We start from the raw sequence: 19,481 nt of genomic DNA, 5'->3' as shown, positions 1-19,481 counted from the left end.
AGAAAGCAAAAAGGCTATATTGCAGAACAAAGGGAAATCGATTAATAATTGTAATTACTATGCTACAATGCATAGTAATTTTGTTGTATAATTCTATTTTTTAACAGAAGAACAGAGTTGAAAGGGACCCGGAGGTCTTCTAGTCCAACCCCCTGCTCAGGCAGGAAGCCCTATACCATTTCAGACAAATGGTTGTCTAATCTCTTCTTTCAAATTTCCAGGGTTGGAGCATTCACAACTTCTGGAGGCAAGTCGTTCCACTGATATATTGTTCTAATTGTGAGGAATTTTCTCCTTAGTTCTAGGTTGGTTTTCTCTCATTGATTAGTTTCCATCCATCGCTTCTTGTCCTTCCTTTTGAAACAAATATTTCTAAAAACACTGTTCTTGTTTTAAACAAAACTCCATTGTAATTTAATTTTGAATTTATAAGTATGTACATAAGCATACCTCAAAATTACAACATATAGGGACCTATGTAGTCTTTCTTGGGGTGTTTTTCTTTCTCAAAATGATTCTATAGGATCTACCTTTATCAATCGTGCTCTGCTGGGTAAAAGTTAAATATCTTGAGATATGCACCATATTTTATGGAAAGCACATATTCGGTACATTAATTTCAAATCATTCATTGAAAATGGCAACTGAAACACAATTATTGCTCAGTAATCTATAAGACAGAGTTGCAACTAACAATACCTGCTCTTACCCTTTGTATTTAACAGAAGCTAATTCCAAATTGTCATAGATGAAGCCTTTTCTATCAAAGAGGAAATGATAGGAAAAAATCTTTTTTTAAAAAAATTCCTGCATAGAAGATGCTGCCAAAATCCCAGACACAGAGTTATTTGAGAAAGTTGACAGCTTTAATGGCACAGTGTTTTTGGATATGGTAAAATCACAGCGCTCCCCACTTTTTACCTCATAACTTCTACTTATTCTGGTCTGAATGATTACAAGTATCCAATCTTTTTTGCAGAAGGGCCTCCCTTTCGTCTGAATTAGGTGGGTCAAAATATCTCAAATAATTAGGTATTTTATTGGCAGAACATTCCCTATTGTTTTCTAGGTTATCTCAAAATACTTAAAAAAATAAAACTTGTAAAATACATGGTCTCAGTTGCCAGTGGACAGGAAGTATGACTCCTGCATGTGTTTCAGAAAAGGCTATTATAAATGCACTGCAGGTTCCCTCAGATCTGTCCGGAAAGGAAATCACTACATAAAGTCTTATTTCTTTCCATGACGCATCTCCAAGTGACTTATACCCTGCCCACATTGAAAAACAACTCTCTTAAATATCATGATGTTTAAGTACAAGATATGGCAATGAATGGTAAATTTACAGAAATATTGATGACAGGGAAATGAAGGAGTAAAGGAGATTAATAATAAGAAAAATAAAAATAAATTTCATATACAGTCTAAATTCACCCATAATGGTAAGCAAAGATTTTTAACTACAGATTGCTGGGGAAAAAAGCTAACTCACACAGTTCAGGGATGAGCAACCCACTTTGTGGCTAGGAGACACACATTGTAAAACACCTTCTCAGCTTTTAAGGGTTGTAGAGTTTGTGATGAGGAAATCAGGACTTTCTGCTGGAGGCTAAAACAACTCCTGTACGTTATTTGTTTGTTTGTTCTTTCTGGCTTTTTGTTTAATGAAAAATGTTGCTGCTGCAATTGGCAAATTAGATTTATAAACTTAAGTTTCCTTCTTTTCTATGAAAAGAAAAGAGCTATGTATGGTGCACATAAAAGTAGTTTTATAGAAAGAAATAGGCAAACCGCCCCCCCCCCAAGATATACTCTCATTACAAACAATTTCTGCCAACTCAATGTTGGGGGATACTGGATGCCATGAAAAATGGTCTGCAGATCACTTATGACTCAATGATAGCTTATTTCTGCAACCATTGGTGAATTCAGGTAAAGCAAAAACCAGTAAATCTCATTTTGACATAATGCAATGTTTAAGAATCACTTGTAGTCCGATTGCACTGTCTATTCTAGTAAATTATCTGGGTATCAGCTGGAGATTAATTTTTCTCCAAAAAGTATATCCATTATTGCACTCGCTAGGCACAAAATAACCCAAGTCATGCTATTTCACACATGAAGGAAAATAGCTGGTTATTCTAGCAACTGCAGCAAAACATTACTTGGGGAAGATTCCCCATCTCACTATTCTTAGTTATGGGCCAAAAGCTGGAACAGATATCCACAACGCCTATGGGCAGACATTGTTGCTTGTTTGTTTGTTTTTAAATCACTGTTTCAAGATGTTACAACATGTATTAGTAAATGAGAATGACCTTTGGGGTCAAGGGGAAGAGATGATGGCTAGGAAAAAATGAGACAAGAGAGCGGGCAGCCCCCAATGGCTTAAGAGTCAGAGGGAAAAACGTAGGAAGGCTATGCTTATATGTTCTCCTTTTCTGGTTTTTATGCACTCGCTTGTTTTCCCAATTTATTTTTCCTATTGATAAAAACAGCAGTAAAAGTTTTTTTTTTTTTCCAAATAGAAAAGTGGGGGGGAAAGAAATAAAACTATTGGCGCTTTGTTCTTAATGGATCTCTAGCAAAACATCCCATCATCTCAGATTCACTTTCCCTCTGAAAAAAAAAAGCTGGATTGGATAACTTGATAATTTTGACGATCTCAAATACTTTTCCTACAGAGAGGCAAGGTTATTCTGCAGCTGTGATAGCCATCCTGAATGCAAGGCTGAACCCTAATTTTTAATTGCACATGTTAGTCTCATCCCTCTGATAATTAAGATACTGCACTTCATTCTCCTCTCTCGGGAAAGCCCATCTAGCGAACGTTCCCAATGAGGCAAAATTGACAGCAAGTATGAATCTGGAGAAGCTGGCTGCATTCTGCTGAAGCACTCCTTTAGCCTTTAACTCCTCTTTAGTACAGAACAGTTTTTGTTTATAAATACAAAAAAGAACTCTCCAGCAGCTTCGCATTTCTTCCTTACAAGGAATCCAAAAGTTGCTCGGATGTATTTCCCAACTGCAGTATTACTGCAGCAAATTACTGGAATACATTAGGAAACTAATTCTCCAGACAAATTAGCTTAACAGCAAGCTATGTTAAAAATGTTGAATTTTAATTCAGATTTATGAAAGTAAAGTAAAAGAGAAAGGGAGAAATAAGGTCTCTGATCATAAATCTTAATAGATTTATGAACTTAAGCTTCCTTCTTTTCTTCTATGAATAGAGCTATGTATGGTGCACATAAAAGTAGTTTTATAGAAAGAAATAGGCAAACCGCCCCCCCCCCCCGCCCCGGCAAAGATACTCTCATTAAAAACAATTTGATCTTTCCTTTTGAGTTGCAATCTTTTTAGGCATGGCAGGACAAGCTTTCTTAAGTTCTGCTTTAAGGAACAGGCAGAGCAGATGAAATCTATTCTTTTAAAATCAGTGTTTCATAGCCTGATTTATTTATTTGGAAATGCAACTCTTGCGCTTCAAATAAATTTGCTTAGACTTGCAATCTTATTTAGATGATGTAAAGAAATGCAGGAATTACTGAATTTCAACCATGGAAAGTTTTGTACTTGCCAATGCTTATCCTTGAACCATGAGATAGCATAAGAGTACAGAGCCTGTAATATATATAAAGACTCAAAATGAAACCCGAAGAAAGTTTGGAGTAACTTGTTTGTGGGATGGGTGGTCATAACAATATGACAAAATAAAATAAAGAAATAAATTACTAGATTTATGATTTAAATTCATGGTTTAAAACCTTGGCATAGCATTGGTGACCTCAGCCAAGGAGAGATGTGATGCGAGATGTGATTGCAGTAAACAGCATTTTGAAATAAGAAAGAACAAGAGACAGAGGTAAAAGTGGGACCAGAAACAACATGTAGAATTTTCAATACTTTGTGATCTTTCTGAAAATTCTCTTTCTAGTGAGAAGGGGTTTTTTTTTGTTTTTTTGGGGGGAGGGCAGGAGGGACAGCATTTTTAGAATTTTTAAAAAGTTTGAAAAACTCCCCCCACCTTTGTCAATTCTGCTTTGCTACCCATGATTAATTCCAAACTTATACATCCTGTAAAGCAGTCTATTACTTAAAACACTCTTGCCAAGGGTATATGTTGTACGATTTGTATTGTTACAATGTCTGGCCACGTGAACTTCATTACATAGTTAAGAATGAAACTGTATCGATCTACTATCTGCTTACAAAACATGCAGATATTCAGGGTTTTCCTCCAGTTTGAAGTGATTTCAGTTAATACATGTAAGAGTTGAAAGGTATGATGTCTCTGGTCAGACCTAGCTGTACCCCTGCCCCTACCACGTCCCATGAACAGAAGTGGTCTCCAGATATAAATGAAGGCCAACCAGCGGGGGAAGTCTATCATATATCTTAGTTTCCTTTGAATCTCTTAACCATATACACCAGGGGTCCCCAACCCCCGGGCCATAGCCCATTACTGGGCCGTGTCCTATTTGCAACCGGGCCGCATAAGCGGTGGACCAGCACATGCGCATGTGCAGCTCAACTCATGCGAGCAGAAGGCCGCAGTACATGCTCATGCACACACAGCTCCACTTGTAGTCGAGCTGCGTGTGCATGTGCATGGACACTGCTCTCCTCCCCATTCCCCAAGCAGGGCTGCCAAGCCACAAAGGTTGGGGACCTCTGATATATAAAATATCTTTTTCTTGGAAGTGTAAAAGTAATTTATCTCTGTTTACCTGTGGCTCCCTCTCATGTTTGCTGGGATCTTTTTCATAGCTCTCCGCATAGATTCTAAGGGTGGCACGCACATGGCTAGAAGCACTTAATCTAAAGATGAGTCTGGAAGCATCAGTGAATATAATCCTCAACCCCTGTAGAGCAAATAAATATAGTATAAGTATGGAAACAGAATTCTTGAGAACAATAATGTAAATGTTACTATACTGTAGCATCTAAGAGTTCATTTGCAACAATAACTGATTTTCTTATTCAACAGAAGGACATAATTTTCGACCTTATTCTATATATCTGTACAATTGGAATTGTTTGGCTTGTCTGCTAATTAAAATAGAAATGATTTGTGTTATGCTTACTATTTGGACTTTGGAGATATTTTCCATTATTAAAATTGTCATGTTTGTAATAGCAAAAGTTAAAAATAATGCACATTTCTATTCCACTTCCCAATTGCTATGTTTGGAATCCACTCAAATCTAATTGTTGCTGCTGGCAGTGAAGGACAAAGCAAAAGGGAAAAATTATTCAAATTCTCAATTATCTTCCTTAGTCTTGGCCTGGTTCTTACCAATTATTTCTCTTTCAATGATGTCATGTTATGTGAAAAAAAAAATCTCCTGGACATACCTGTCTTTTGGTCACAGTGCCATCTACGGGATCCACGTATTCAAAGTTAGTTGCTTTCTGCACAGTGTAAACATTATTTCCAACAGCAAACTGTTGATTAATGAAAGATTTGTCAGTGATCAAGGCTTCCAGGTCTCTCATTATGTAGTATGCCATTCTAGGATCCAGGGCTTCATAATCAAATCTTGTATTGCAAAAAAGAGAAGAAATATGTGAAAAGTTAATATATATTATTTACTTGTGAAATCTGTTACAGTTGCATGTATATGACTTGGCAGGTGACAGTTAAAATAGAATAGAAACAGGAAACAAAACCAGTCATTAAACTCAAAAATACATAAGAAGTAGCAACCAAGCTTTCCACAATAATTCAGCTGAGAAACAGCTCGCTTACACTATCAAGGCTCCAATTTTGATGGCAAAGTCAGGTTTTAGTGCCTTGTGAAAGGCCAGAGGTTTGGAGAAAAGTCTGATCTTGGGAAGGTGTAAGGATGTTGTGAAGAGTGGTTACCATGTCACAAATACAATACAAACAGGACAATTTTAAATCTCTTCTAACACCTGGGTCTGAATCTGGTTCTGTTGGACACCTGCTGTAGTCCTTGTCTAGCTAGGCATTTGCTAGTTTGGAAAAGTATGGGAAATTCATATCCATCTATTATTTTTATACTGCCAGCTGACACATCCCACTGATTTTACCAGATCTATGGTTCCAGGTATGATGGCATAAACCAGGGATGTCCAACCTTGGCAAACTTTAAGACTTGTGGACTTCATCTTCCAGAATTCCTCAGCCAGCCATACAATTCTGGGAGTTGAAGACCACAGTTTTAAAGTTGCCAAAATTGGACAGTCCTGGTATAAATGACACTACTACAACATTAATGTTATAATTATGGGACAACGTTTGTCTATTTTATGACTTTCCTTTTATAATAAAATGCAAATAAAAGTTCAATGACATTAAATAATACACGGTAAAACATTTTCAGCATTCTTAATATTTTTTTAGCTTTAGAATACCAATATTGTCCGGTTTTGATTTTTTTGGAATATGCTGTTATACATTTTTAAAATGTCTGAAAGTGAACTCCACATCTTGCCTATAAATTAATAGCACTCAAATTCTATCTGAACGCAGAAGTTTACTTTATAATGATAACCACTTCTCCATGCTGCAGTACAAACCAATATTGTAGTTTTTGCAAAAATTGAAATGATGGTTTGTGGTTCGACACACCCACACTCATAATTGTAATTACTTTTATTGTTATTTCTAAAGGCATAAAACAGATGTTGTAAAAACCGGAATTAAAATGGCTATTATTCTGCTGATAACTCTTCACCTGCAATAATAGTGACGGCCAAATTTTGTCCAGTGATCTCGAACAATTTCCTCCACGCCCTGCTTTCGAGCTGCCATAATTGAGAGCCAAATTAAAACAGCCCAAAGTCCATCTTTCTCTCGGATGTGGTCAGATCCTATGGAAAAAAATAGTAAACATATTATATGATAAGAGATAATCTCATTTGGATTGGAAACAGAGATGCTGTTATTCAGTGAATTACTGTACTTCCCAAACATGTGAGAATATTCTAACTATATTAAAGGTGGACTAGGATTTGGACTATTTGATAGTTTTTGCTTATGCAACATACGTAAAACAACAAACTTCAACTTCTCCAGGCTGGCCCCCTTCCTAATCCTTTATTACACTTATTGATTGCTTTTTAAAAAATCCATGCATTTTAAAAAAGAACAGTTTATCAATTAATAGTATACAACCAGAGAGGGCCGGTTTGGTATAATGGTTAAAGGCAATAAAACTGGGAGATTGGGAGTTCTAGTCCTGCCTTAAGAACAAAACTGGGTGACTTTGGGCCAGACATTTTTCTTAATCCTAGGTAAAAAAAAGAGCAAACAATCTCTGGAAAGCTTCCAAGAAAACTGCAGGGACTAATCCAGGCAGTTGTCAGAAATCAACACTAACTAGAAGCACAAAAAAAGAAAAAAAAGAGTTTTACTAAATATAAACAAGAATGGTTCCACTATATTTCCAGTATCATACAAGGCAAACTCAGACATTAAGAATATGGTAAAGGGAAATAATTAACATACAAAAAGAAGTAATTGCACTGTTTATAAGAATCTTGATATAATTATGTCAGGCTGGGAAGAAATTTGGAATTTTGTAATTTTACTGATTTTTCTACTTTTTTCTCTTTTCAGTTTTCTTTTCTTTTCTTTTACTTAACATGATTATCTGCATTTATTCTGGGCACCATGACAAGTGATATCATTAATGAATCTAGTTCTATGCATTTAATTAATGAAATAATTTTAAATTTTATGATAATTGTAAATAATTATTGACTAGATCCTTTCCCACTTTTTTCCTTTTATATAGCTATTTATTCTATTCTTTAAATGCTTTACAACTGGTTCTCTGCCCTACTGATTTCTTCCAACAACCAGTTCACCAAACTGCTCAGAAAGTTAACAACCGATTCTCCCGAAGTGGTGTGAACTGGCTGAATCCCACCACTGGTTCTTCCCACCCTTCAAAATGTTTCATATAGAATTTAGTTGTTTTTATTGTTTGGTGTAAATGCCAATATGCTGCCAATATAGGAACAAAATCTTTTTCTGTTGTATCAAAAAAGTCTTCTAGACATCCTGTATTTGCTTTTGCTCAAAAAATTCAGAATTAACAGACGCTAATCTGATGTACAGAGATTCAATTAACATGAAGGTGAAGGTAGATATTTGCCACTATTGAAAATATGAGACCTGACTCTATGTTTAATACATTCAGCAGAAATTTAATTGATAGTCCTTTTAGAGTTGTGAAATGGAGTAGGCGCTGTAGTTTAACAATACAAGAAATTCTCAACTTACAACAGTTCATTTAGTGATCGTTCAAAGTTAAAACGGCACTGAAAAAAGTGACTTATGAGCCTTTTTCAGTTACAATCTTTGTAGCATCCTCATGATCATGTGATCAGAATTTAAATGCTTTACAACTGGTTCTCTGCCCTACTGATTTCTTCCAACAACCAGTTCACCAAACTGCTCAGAAAGTTAACAACCGATTCTCCTGAAGTGGTGTGAACTGGCTGAATCCCACCACTGGTTCTTCCCACCCTCCAAAATGTTTCATATAGAATTTAGTTGTTTTTATTGTTTGTTGTAAATGCCAATATGCTGCCAATATAGGAACAAAATCTTTTTCTGTTGTATCAAAAAAGTCTTCTAGACATCCTGTATTTGCTTTTGCTCAAAAAATTCAGAATTAACAGACGCTAATCTGATGTACAGAGATTCAATTAACATGAAGGTGAAGGTAGATATTTGCCACTATTGCAAATATGAGACCTGACTCTATGTTTAATACATTCAGCAGAAATTTAATTGATAGTCCTTTTAGAGTTGTGAAATGGAGTAGGCGCTGTAGTTTAACAATACAAGAAATTCTCAATTTACAACAGTTCATTTAGTGATCGTTCAAAGTTAAAACGGCACTGAAAAAGTGACTTATGAGCCTTGTTCAGTTACAATCTTTGTAGCATCCTCATGATCATGTGATCAAAATTTAAATGCTTTTTTTAAAAAAAGAAAAAAAAGAGTATTACTAAATATAAACAAGAATGGTTCCCCTATATTTCCAGTATCATACAACAAGGCAAGCTCAGACATTAAGAATATGGTAAAGGGAAATAATTAACATACAAAAAGAAGTAATTGCACTGTTTATAAGAATCTTGATATAATTATAAGTCAGGCTGGGAAGAAATTTGGAATTTTTCTACTTTTTATCTCTTTTCGGTTTTCTTTTCTTTTCTTTTACTTAACATGATTATCTGCATTTATTCTGGGCACCATGACAAGTGGTATCATTAATGAATCTAGTTCTATGCAATTAATTAATGAAATAATTTTAAATTTTATGATAATTGTAAATAATTATTGACTAGATCCTTTCCCACTTTTTTCCTTTTATATAGCTATTTATTCTATTCTTTTTTTAAAAAAAAAAAGATAAAGCACACATACCAAAGGTACTAAGTAAAATGGATGAAATATGAAGTAGAATGTTTTATGGATAAATACTGATCATGCCAATATACCTTGGAAGAGTTCATTGTTAAATTTCTACCGATTCCAGTTCACTGAACAAAAACACACATACATTTCGAGCAGAAAGTACACATTAGAATTTCATGTTCATATAAGGTTAAGTTGCTGTTCTGATTCATATTTTAAGTAGGCTGAGAGAGCAAGAGAGAAATCATTTAGAAATCCTGCAGTCCAACTCAAAATTGAATTAGCTATTTTTATTTATAGAAGTTTTCATGGCACGTAGTGATTGGCATTGACTTATTCAGTGGAGGGCAAAACAATGAAGCATGTCTAACTTCATCACACAAAAGCTGCAACTTATATATTTTCATCAGATGCTGAGAGGCAAGTATGCAATGGCAGCTTTGGCCACTGATGGTACCATCGATTTATCTTCACTTTGGCCTTATAATGGTTTGGAGAACATTAAGTGCTTACTTATGCATTATTGTTCTTCTCTTCTTCTTCTTTACTTCCTTTTACCACTTCAGGTGTTGAGGGAGATACAAAGTTCTAGATCTTGCTCTTCTGGCGCCCTCAATCATTGTTAATTTACATGCATCTTTGATGTTGTCTCTCCATTTTCTTCTGAGTCTGCCTCGTGTCCTTTGACCTTCTCCTCTTTTTGTACATACCTCATACGCTATGGAATCCCCTGACATCCTCTTCAGGTGAGCTAACCACTTTATTTGCTGTTTTTGTATGTATTTGTATTTGTATGCATAATGTTCTTCCCAGTGGTGGGATTCAAATAATTTAACAACTGGTTCTCTGCCCTACTGATTTCTTCCAACAACCAGTTCACCAAACTGCTCAGAAAGTTAACAACCGATTCTCCCGAAGTGGTGTGAACTGGCTGAATCCCACCACTGGTTCTTCCCACCCTTCAAAATGTTTCATATAGAATTTAGTTGTTTTTATTGTTTGGTGTAAATGCCAATATGCTGCCAATATAGGAACAAAATCTTTTTCTGTTGTATCAAAAAAGTCTTCTAGACATCCTGTATTTGCTTTTGCTCAAAAAATTCAGAATTAACAGACGCTAATCTGATGTACAGAGATTCAATTAACATGAAGGTGAAGGTAGATATTTGCCACTATTGAAAATATGAGACCTGACTCTATGTTTAATACATTCAGCAGAAATTTAATTGATAGTCCTTTTAGAGTTGTGAAATGGAGTAGGCGCTGTAGTTTAACAATACAAGAAATTCTCAACTTACAACAGTTCATTTAGTGATCGTTCAAAGTTAAAACGGCACTGAAAAAAGTGACTTATGAGCCTTTTTCAGTTACAATCTTTGTAGCATCCTCATGATCATGTGATCAGAATTTAAATGCTTTACAACTGGTTCATATTTATGACCATTGCTGTGTCCCAAGGTCGCGTGATTCTTTTTGCGACCTTCTGAAAGTCAATGGGGGAAGCCAGATTCACTTAGCAACCGGGTTACTAACTTATCAATTGCAGTGATTCACTTAACAATTGTGGCAAGAAAGGTTGTAGAATGGGACAAAATCCACTTAACAAATGTCTCACTTAGCAATAGAAATGTTGGGCTAATTTGTGGTCATAAGTCAAGGACTACCTGCATTCAGAAATGCTTTTAGAGTATTAATCTTACCAGTGCCAAAACTTTCTTCTCCACAAAGAGAGCATCGACCAGAATCCATCAGATTTGAGAAGAACCTCCATCCTGCTGGTGTTTCATATACAGGTACTTTCATTGATTTTGCAACCCTAAAAAAAGGCATTACACAACATACCTTATTAATATACTATAGTTTTTTGAATAGATGGCTACAGCATTATTTAAATGCATTCATTTTAAGTAAAGCCATGGATTAAAAATTGGATTCAGGTTCTGCCCATAACAACCTATCACATGCCACTTAGTACAATTGCACTAAAAAGTTTAAATAGTTAAAAAAAATATTTCTTAGAAGAACAAAATGCTGTATTCCCCTGAAATTTTTTCCTTCAAAAATTTCCCCCCCAAATAATTTAATGTTTACAAATATTGTAAAGTAGCAGATGTTGTAAAAAGGGATGTCAGGTTTTCAGTAATTCCTGTTTTAAAATTTTCTTTTCTTTCTTTTTTCTCTTTCAGGTATTTTAATTCTTATTAAATTTTCTTTATTTATCTAATTTTTTTCTTTATAAAGTCTCTCTGTGTGTGTTGGTAATTTCCAGGCTTTCAGTTGCATTAAATGAGAATAACCAAACACAATGAAATTTTACTTAGTGATTCTCTCTTTTTCTTTCCCTCCCTCCCTCCCTCTCATTCACTCTCTCTCACACACACAACTTTAACATACAGATACACATCTTAACTGATATGGCAGCCAGCCCCATGTCTCTTTTCGTTATAATCAATATCTCTAACATATTTTCCTAACTCTTTCACTGGAAGAATCCTTGAAATAATTTTCAGCTATCGGGAAACTCTGGCAAAAAATACAATTGCTTCACTATACAATTCATTACACAATTCATGATTTATGATTTATAACGTTTACAACATCAGAAAACCAGGTTGTGCCACTGCAAGTACTAGCATTTCAAAAAGCAGGGTTTTATTTTAAATCATGACCTAGGGTTTCAATGAAAACTAATTGAAAAACGCTGCTCATATACCTTAGAAATCAGGATATAATAAAATATGTCCACAAAGGCAAATTATAGATTGCATATATATCAGCCAAGGTATTATTTGGAATAAGTACAAATATTTTAACTTTAAATAAGATACTTTAATTTATGTGTAATTAGCTCTGGTACAAGATCTGTATTGAGAGAGAAAATTATGATCATTGATTTAGTGCAACTTGAAATTCAAAATGTTAGCTAGCTATTTCAATCCAGCAAGTTTGTCTTCAAATTAATCTAAGATGAAGTGTGCAGTCCTTTTTGTTGGGTATCATTTAATGCCAATAATACCCAATATTTGCCACTTTTAGATGTTTTTCATACACCAAAATAGCTATAATTGCTTGTTACATATGTACACAAAAATTCACATAGTTTACAGAAGAGTATTTTTTGATCTTGATGAATAAATAAATAGCTTGTTGTATCTTTAGAAAATTTTATTTTATTTACTTTGTTACTTTCACAGCATGTTTACAATATAAAACAAAAACATAAGTATAAATTTCACAAGTGCTACCATATCTGGGTTACAATAATCCAGTTGACCACTAAATAGCACCAAACCAGTTTACAATAACTCTCTGCTGCCTTAATGATGATTATCAGGTAGTCCTCAACTTACGACCAGAATTGAGCCCAAAATTTCTGCTGCTAAGTGAGAAATTTGTTAAGTGAGTTTTGCCCATTTTGTGACTCTTCTTACAGCTATTAAGTTAGCAACATGGTTGTTAAGTGAATTTGGCTTCCCCATTGACTTTGTTTGTTGGAAGGCCGCAAAAGATGATCACATGACCCCAGGACACTGCAACGGCCATAAATATGATTCAGTTGCCAAGATCTGAATTTTGATCAGGTGACCACGGGGATGCTGCTATGGTTGTAAGTGTGAAAAACGGTCATAAGTGTCTTTTCCAGTGCCTTTGTAACTTCAACATCACTAAATGAACTGTTGAAAGTCAAGGACTACCTATAAATTATGTTCTAGAGAACCAAGCCAGTGTGGCATTCAAAAATTGTGACAGAGACATCTAACACTCCCACTCCTCACAATATCATAGATTATCCTTTTGAATAGATGGAAACACATTTTTTTAATTCAGAAATTCTAGATAAGATCTCTGGAACTACAGAGAGAAATATATTGTCTCAGTTTTTTCATGTGATGGTTCATCTAATTAACTATGCTTTGTTAAACTACTCAGACCAGACAAGTTGCTGTTACAGTATAAAATATCACATTAAAATTGTACACTGATATTATCATCTTTTATGGCATATTAGGCAACCTGTGCCCTGTTAGGTCATCCTTTCAGAGATATTTCCTAAACAGAGAAATAAAATGATCACGAGAGTGCAAAAGGAGCAGAGGGCATGGAAGCAATGCCTAACTTCTTGCAGGCTTCCTCCAGTGGGAAAGCCTTCAAGAAGTTGGACATTATTTCCATTTCTGCTGCTTTCTAATTAGAAATCCTTCTTTAGAAGATTAGCAATTTTCCTTCCTTCCTTCCTTCCTTCCTTCCTTCCTTCCTTCCTTCCTTCCTTCCTTCCTTCCTTCCTTCCTTCCTTCCTTCCTTCTCTTCCTAATCCCTCTCATCTTCCTTTCTCCTTCCCTCCCTCTTTTTCTTCCTCCTTAGAATTCTTGCCGGCTTTTCCATTTACTTTGTCTACAGCTTTACCTAAACTTGTAGGGAGAAAATCGGTGGGAAAATCAGCAAAATGTTGCAGGAGAAAGCCAGCAGGCAGATAAGTGGCTGCTGCTTTGTGGGGAAGGGAGAAAGAAAGTGCATTGGGGTGTAGTTCAGCAATTGTACATGGGAGTACATAAGGAGTGGTGAGGGTCAGGGAGGATATGCAGGGATGCATAAGATGTACCACATGGTTGAGGAAGGTGCACGGTGGGGTGGGTGGGGAAGCATGAATTGGGGAAATGTACAGGGGTGTTATTGGCCAGAAAAGGTACCCTGGGTTCCTTCCTCTCTGTTTCTCCTTCCTTCCCTATTTCTCCTTTCCTTTTTTCATTTCTCCCTCTTCCCCTTTTCCTCCCTCCCTCCCTAATTCTGTACATTAGCCCATTTGAGGTACCTTGTTCCCCTATGATACATTGTTTTGCCCTGTTAAATGACATGACAATGAGGGTTTTAGTAGTATACAGATAAATATGTAAGGAGACCTGTGAAATTTTAAAAAATGATTTGAAAGAAAAAGCTAGCTAGTTTTACTGGGCCAAGAAATGGAAAATGTTAAAAACAGTCAAAGACATGTAGTTATCTTCAAATGTACTTAACCCTCAAAGTTTTGACTGTTTCATCTTCAGACAAAAGGCGTGTAATACAGAAGATTTATGAGAGTTTTATGTGATGTATTCCATGAACAGAATGGGAGTATAACTAAGAACATCTGTGAGAGCAGCACAGGACCATGATAAGGTATTTGACAATTTTTGCAGCCTGCATATTTTTTTAATAGAAAGTACTTCAAAAGTTATTGACGTTACTGTTGAATTCAGTGGAGGTTTTACCTCAAAGTATATGCAAAGACAGCAGTTTATTTTGTAAAACTTTGTAATAATGTGTAAGTCAAGAGACAAACCGCAAAAATGCTATCCTATATGAAGAACTTGGACAGTAATTTTCTCTGTTGTTCTGGAGATCTTATCTAAGATTTCTGAATTAAAAAAAATCCACCTCTTTTCCTTTCTATTCGAAGTGTTTATCCCCGGAGCTTGTACTTCTCATATGATCCTAACAGTAGAAAAGTGGCAGGTCTATGAAATACATGTTTGGTTTCTGGATATTTTCACTCTGCAGGCACTGAGTTCCCTTAAAAGGCATCAAGTGTATATACCAAGAGTAGAACCAGGCAACTGCCAATATCCCATATATGGCAAGCACTGCAGCTGCTATTCCCATTATTTTGGATTTATGTGCAAAATAAATGAATAAAATAAAATAAATCTCAGGAACTGCAGCTTTGACCCAGCAAACAGATAAAAAGGATGCTTCAGAAAGATAAGAAACATAATGACTAAATGGCCTTCTTGGATAAAATATTACAGAACTGGAAGGGAATTCAGTAAAACACTGCTTTTCCAATGTCCTTCTTACATCTGTCTAATGATGGCTCAGCTAATTCAGACTTACTTGTAAACAAAGCCACATGCTGTCTGTAGAATCCTAGTTTGATATTGTTTAGGACAACCAGATGTGGGCTGCAGATATCTGAATGATTGTTATTGAAATCTGAAGGAAGGGCTCATTTTTTTCTGTATATTTTTGTTGCCATTTAATGGTTGGCTGGATTTTCAGAGGCCAGACCGAATAATCTGTACGTTTTTAATGCAGCATATCCATTACTTCAATTAAAGAAATCTTACCTTATTTTATAAATTGCATTCATGACACTGCAAATAAATCTATTTGTTCAATTATAATATTCAGTATTTTGAAAGATTCCCTTTAATGCAGGGGTCCCCAACCTCCGGTCCGTGGATTGGTACAAGTCCAGGACATGCCAGAAACCGGGCCATGCAAACAAGCAACGCCCCATGCACGGAATGCAAGTGGCACACAAACCACTTCCCTTCCAGTCTGTGGAAAAAGCTCTCTCCACAAAACTGGTCCCAGGTGCCCAAAAGGTTGGGGGCCACTCAGGGGTGAAATGCTCCCGGTTCACACCGAATCAACTGATCCGGTAGCAGTGTCGGCCGGTGGTTCAGAGAACCGGTAGCAAAAATCCCTGTCCCACCCATGCCCAGCTGAGCCACTCGATCGTCACAGCCTTTTTTTTTTTTTTTTTACTTTTAAAAGCATTTTTTTACAACCACTTCGGCTGAAAAATGCTTTTAAAGGGTTAAAACAAGGCTCTGATGATCCCAGCTGAGGTTCCTGATTGTCAGAGGCTTTTTTTAAACTTTTAAAAGCATTTTTTAAAAGGTAAAAAAGCTGAAGCCTGCTAGGCAAAAAATGGGGGGTGCAGGCAAAAAATGGGGGGCTAGGGGTTCGTTTGAGAGAGAGAAAGAGAAAGAGAGAAAGAAAAAAAGATAAAGAGGGAGGGAGGGAGGAAAAGGGAGAGGAAGGAAGGACTACAAACCTGGCACTAGACGCAGCTTCAGAGGATAATTCAGAGCTGGAAGGGACCTGGAGGTCATCTAGTCCAACCCTGCTCCAGCAGGACATTGTTAGTGAGTTTCTGTCTTTTGATCCCCCAGTCACATAGCCACACCCACCTAGTCACATGATCCCCACCACCAAGCCACGCCCACAGAACCGGTAGGAAAGAAATTTAGATTTCACCACTGGGGCCACTTTTCTAGTACAGGGGCCTCCAACCTTAGTCCCTTTAAGACTTGTGGACTTCAACTCCCAGAATCCCTCAGCCAGCAAAGCTGGCTGAGGAACTCTGGGAGTTGAAGTCCACAAGTCTTAAAGGGACCAAGGTTGGAGACCCCTGTTCTAGTATATTTCTATAAGCATTTCTCTATATTATTTCATGCATATGACCCATCGGTCTCAACAAAACAACTCTGGGTGGCAAAATATTTCAAAATTTAAAACAGTGACATAAATAATTGTAAGAACATGCATCATATAATCAAAACTAAAACCTCAGAATAGTAACAAGTCCCAGGGGCTGAACTTACTTTCCAACCTCCATACCAGAACATTGCCAGGTCTTGAAAGCTTTCTGAAGGCCAGCAGATAAGAGACTGTTCTGATCTTGAGTAGAAAGGTGTTCCAGAGGGCAGATGTCATAACAGAAAAGAAACCCTTTCTGTATCCCGCAATACGTCATTTAATTTAATTGAGGGAACTGAAGCACACCACTGCTGCCAGATATAATAGGCCAGGTAATGGCAATTGGACAGAGACAGTCCTTCAAGTATCTTGGCCCCATGCCTTTATAGGTGACCATCAGTACCTTTTAGTTCAACACAAACCCATTATGATTGAATAAAATGAACTCCTGCATAGTAAAAAACCTGTAACAATTCACAAGCAGTTTGAAACCAATCTATTACAATTTTGCTACCTGCAGATCTTTGCTCATGTTTGAGTTTTGTTAATTGCTTATAAATCTAGTGCTCACAGAGAATTTCATGAGTCCATTGATTCTTTCAGTTTCTAGATGGCCAACCAAGAATGCAACATGGAACATTTGCCCCACATCCTGAGATGCCACCAATCATGGAGAATGAGAAAAAGAAAAAACTCCTTACTCCTGGAAATTAATAAATTACTTCTCTCTCTCCCAGTGCCTTATACTAAAAAAAGGAACAGAACTTTTAGAAAAAAATGATGCACCTCCCTCTTTCCAGGTATTTTTTTCCCAGTTGTAGGAAATTTCTAACAGCAGAAGTAAAAGAAAAACATTTGGGGGAAGGGACTGCAAGGGACTCTTCCCGGGCCCATCTACTTTTAAAACTGAATTCATACAACCTTGTGGTTCTTTTTCCTAGTCAATTAAATCTGTATTAACAATGAACTGTTACCATTTAAACCAGCTTTCCTGGAGATTCCCTGAAGTATTTATTACTTGCTAATAGTATATTTTCAGAATACTTCATTTGGCTAGTTCCTGGAATATTTTTAGACATATTTTTCTTCAATTCAGTTCCTGAATTCCGTGATTTCCCCGTGAAGTCATGGAAAATTACAATTGTGCCAAGGCAGCATTTATACAGTGTATTCTCTCTAATTCAAGTCAAATTGTTTTTGCACATGAAATATTTAAGCAAAAACATATACCAATCACATGACTTTCTTTTGGAATAAATAACATTATGCAAAGTAAAGTAATGGAGTACAAAATAATAAGCAAAAGAAACTAAAGGCATGTAAATACAAAAAAACTGCATTGCTGAACCTAATTATACCAATATAGTTATTATACCTCTCCACACATTCATTCTGCCTACATTTGCATATATTAAAATTTTATTCATCCACTTTTTCATCTTTGTCAATGGACATTCTAACAAGATTAGGTTTAGTTTTTTTGCCACTTACGTATTACTCACAATCATTCATACCATGTTCCCTATCAAACATAGTTATCTTGGTCTTTGATATATTATTTTTAAAAGGATTACTCTTTGGCGTAATTTACAATCTAACATTTGCTGCAAAACATTGAAGTTTTGACCCTGCAAGATGGTAGATATTTATAATGCCTAAAAATATATTAACATGTTCACATTCCCAGCAGAGATATCTGAAATCTCATGATGACCATTCCTTATAGATTTTCCATAAATATTTTAATAACCAAGGGATGCTATATAGCTACTCTCTTCTCAGGACTGAAGTATTCATTAAACATTTTGTTTAGCCTCTTGGGTGCTTTACAGAGGTGGGTATCAGCAGGTTCTGACCAGTTCTGGAGAAGCGGTAGTGGAAATTTTGACTAATTCGGAAAGCCAGTAGTAAAAATTCTGACTGGCCCCACGCCCATCTATTCTCTGCCTCCCAAGTCCCTGCTGATCGGGAGAAAATAGGAATTTTGCAGTAACTTTCCTCTGCTACGCCCACCAAGCCACGCCCACCAAGCTATGCCATGTCCACCAAGCCACACCTACAGAACCAGTAGTAAAAAATTTTGAAACCCACCACTGGTGCTTTACTTTCTTTTTTTTTTTTTTTTTTTTTTTTTTATAAAAGTTTTTATTGGTCAAAAAAGATTTATGCAAATACATATCAGGTATGGTAAATTTTCATTTTTCTTATACATGATAAGAATTTTACTCAAAATTTTAAGCACATACAACAGCCATATGGCAAGCAGGTGAAACGAAGTAGCTAAGTTTCAATCTTACATACACAATGAGGAAGGGTCAAGAATAATCAGAATATCATACGAAAGAGAATAAGGAAAACCAACACAATACCAAATATCTTTATCACTTCCTAGTTTTGGATCTCAGAACTCTGGGTTCAGCCTGACCCAACTCCAGGGCCGCAACAGCGGCAGCCGCCTCCGCCCATGGTCTATAACCTCCCTTCTTCAATTCCTGGGTCATCTAAATCCAGGAGGGCTTTGTGTTCCTCCACGTAGGCCGCAGCCTCCGCAATTGTACTAATTTTTTCCGTAATGCCCTCCCGGAAAATCATCAATCCCTCTGGCATCAGCCATCTGAAGCCCACTCCCTTCTGGTACAATCTGCTTGATAAAAGTAATATTTCTTTCTCATTTCACGTACCTGTCTGGGAATCTGCCTCAGAATGGCTATCTCCCTGCCCCTATAAGTCAGTGCCCCACTCCTATGTTTTCTAAGAATTTCATCTCTCGTCTCTCTTTTCACAAATTTGACATGAACCTCTCTAGGAACTGCATGCGTGCGTGCATATTGTGAAT

At 36.3% G+C, this 19,481-nt stretch overlaps 1 protein-coding gene across 1 annotated transcript in view; it reads right to left on the bottom strand.

The window, feature by feature from the left end:
- Window positions 1-19,481, bottom strand: part of PGM5 (phosphoglucomutase 5) — a 64,705-nt gene that overhangs the window by 13,641 nt on the left and 31,583 nt on the right. Inside the window, exons 7-10 of the mRNA XM_058173480.1 lie at window positions 11,104-11,219; window positions 6,705-6,840; window positions 5,359-5,542; window positions 4,731-4,865 (exon numbers count right to left, since the gene is read on the bottom strand). Coding sequence (XP_058029463.1) covers window positions 4,731-4,865; window positions 5,359-5,542; window positions 6,705-6,840; window positions 11,104-11,219 — 571 coding nt within the window. The remainder of the gene's footprint in view (window positions 1-4,730; window positions 4,866-5,358; window positions 5,543-6,704; window positions 6,841-11,103; window positions 11,220-19,481) is intronic.

Source organism: Ahaetulla prasina, chromosome 2 (genome assembly GCF_028640845.1).
Source record: "Ahaetulla prasina isolate Xishuangbanna chromosome 2, ASM2864084v1, whole genome shotgun sequence".
In the NCBI taxonomy this organism is placed as follows: domain Eukaryota; kingdom Metazoa; phylum Chordata; class Lepidosauria; order Squamata; family Colubridae; genus Ahaetulla; species Ahaetulla prasina.
This window is presented reverse-complemented; position numbering and strand designations above follow the sequence as displayed.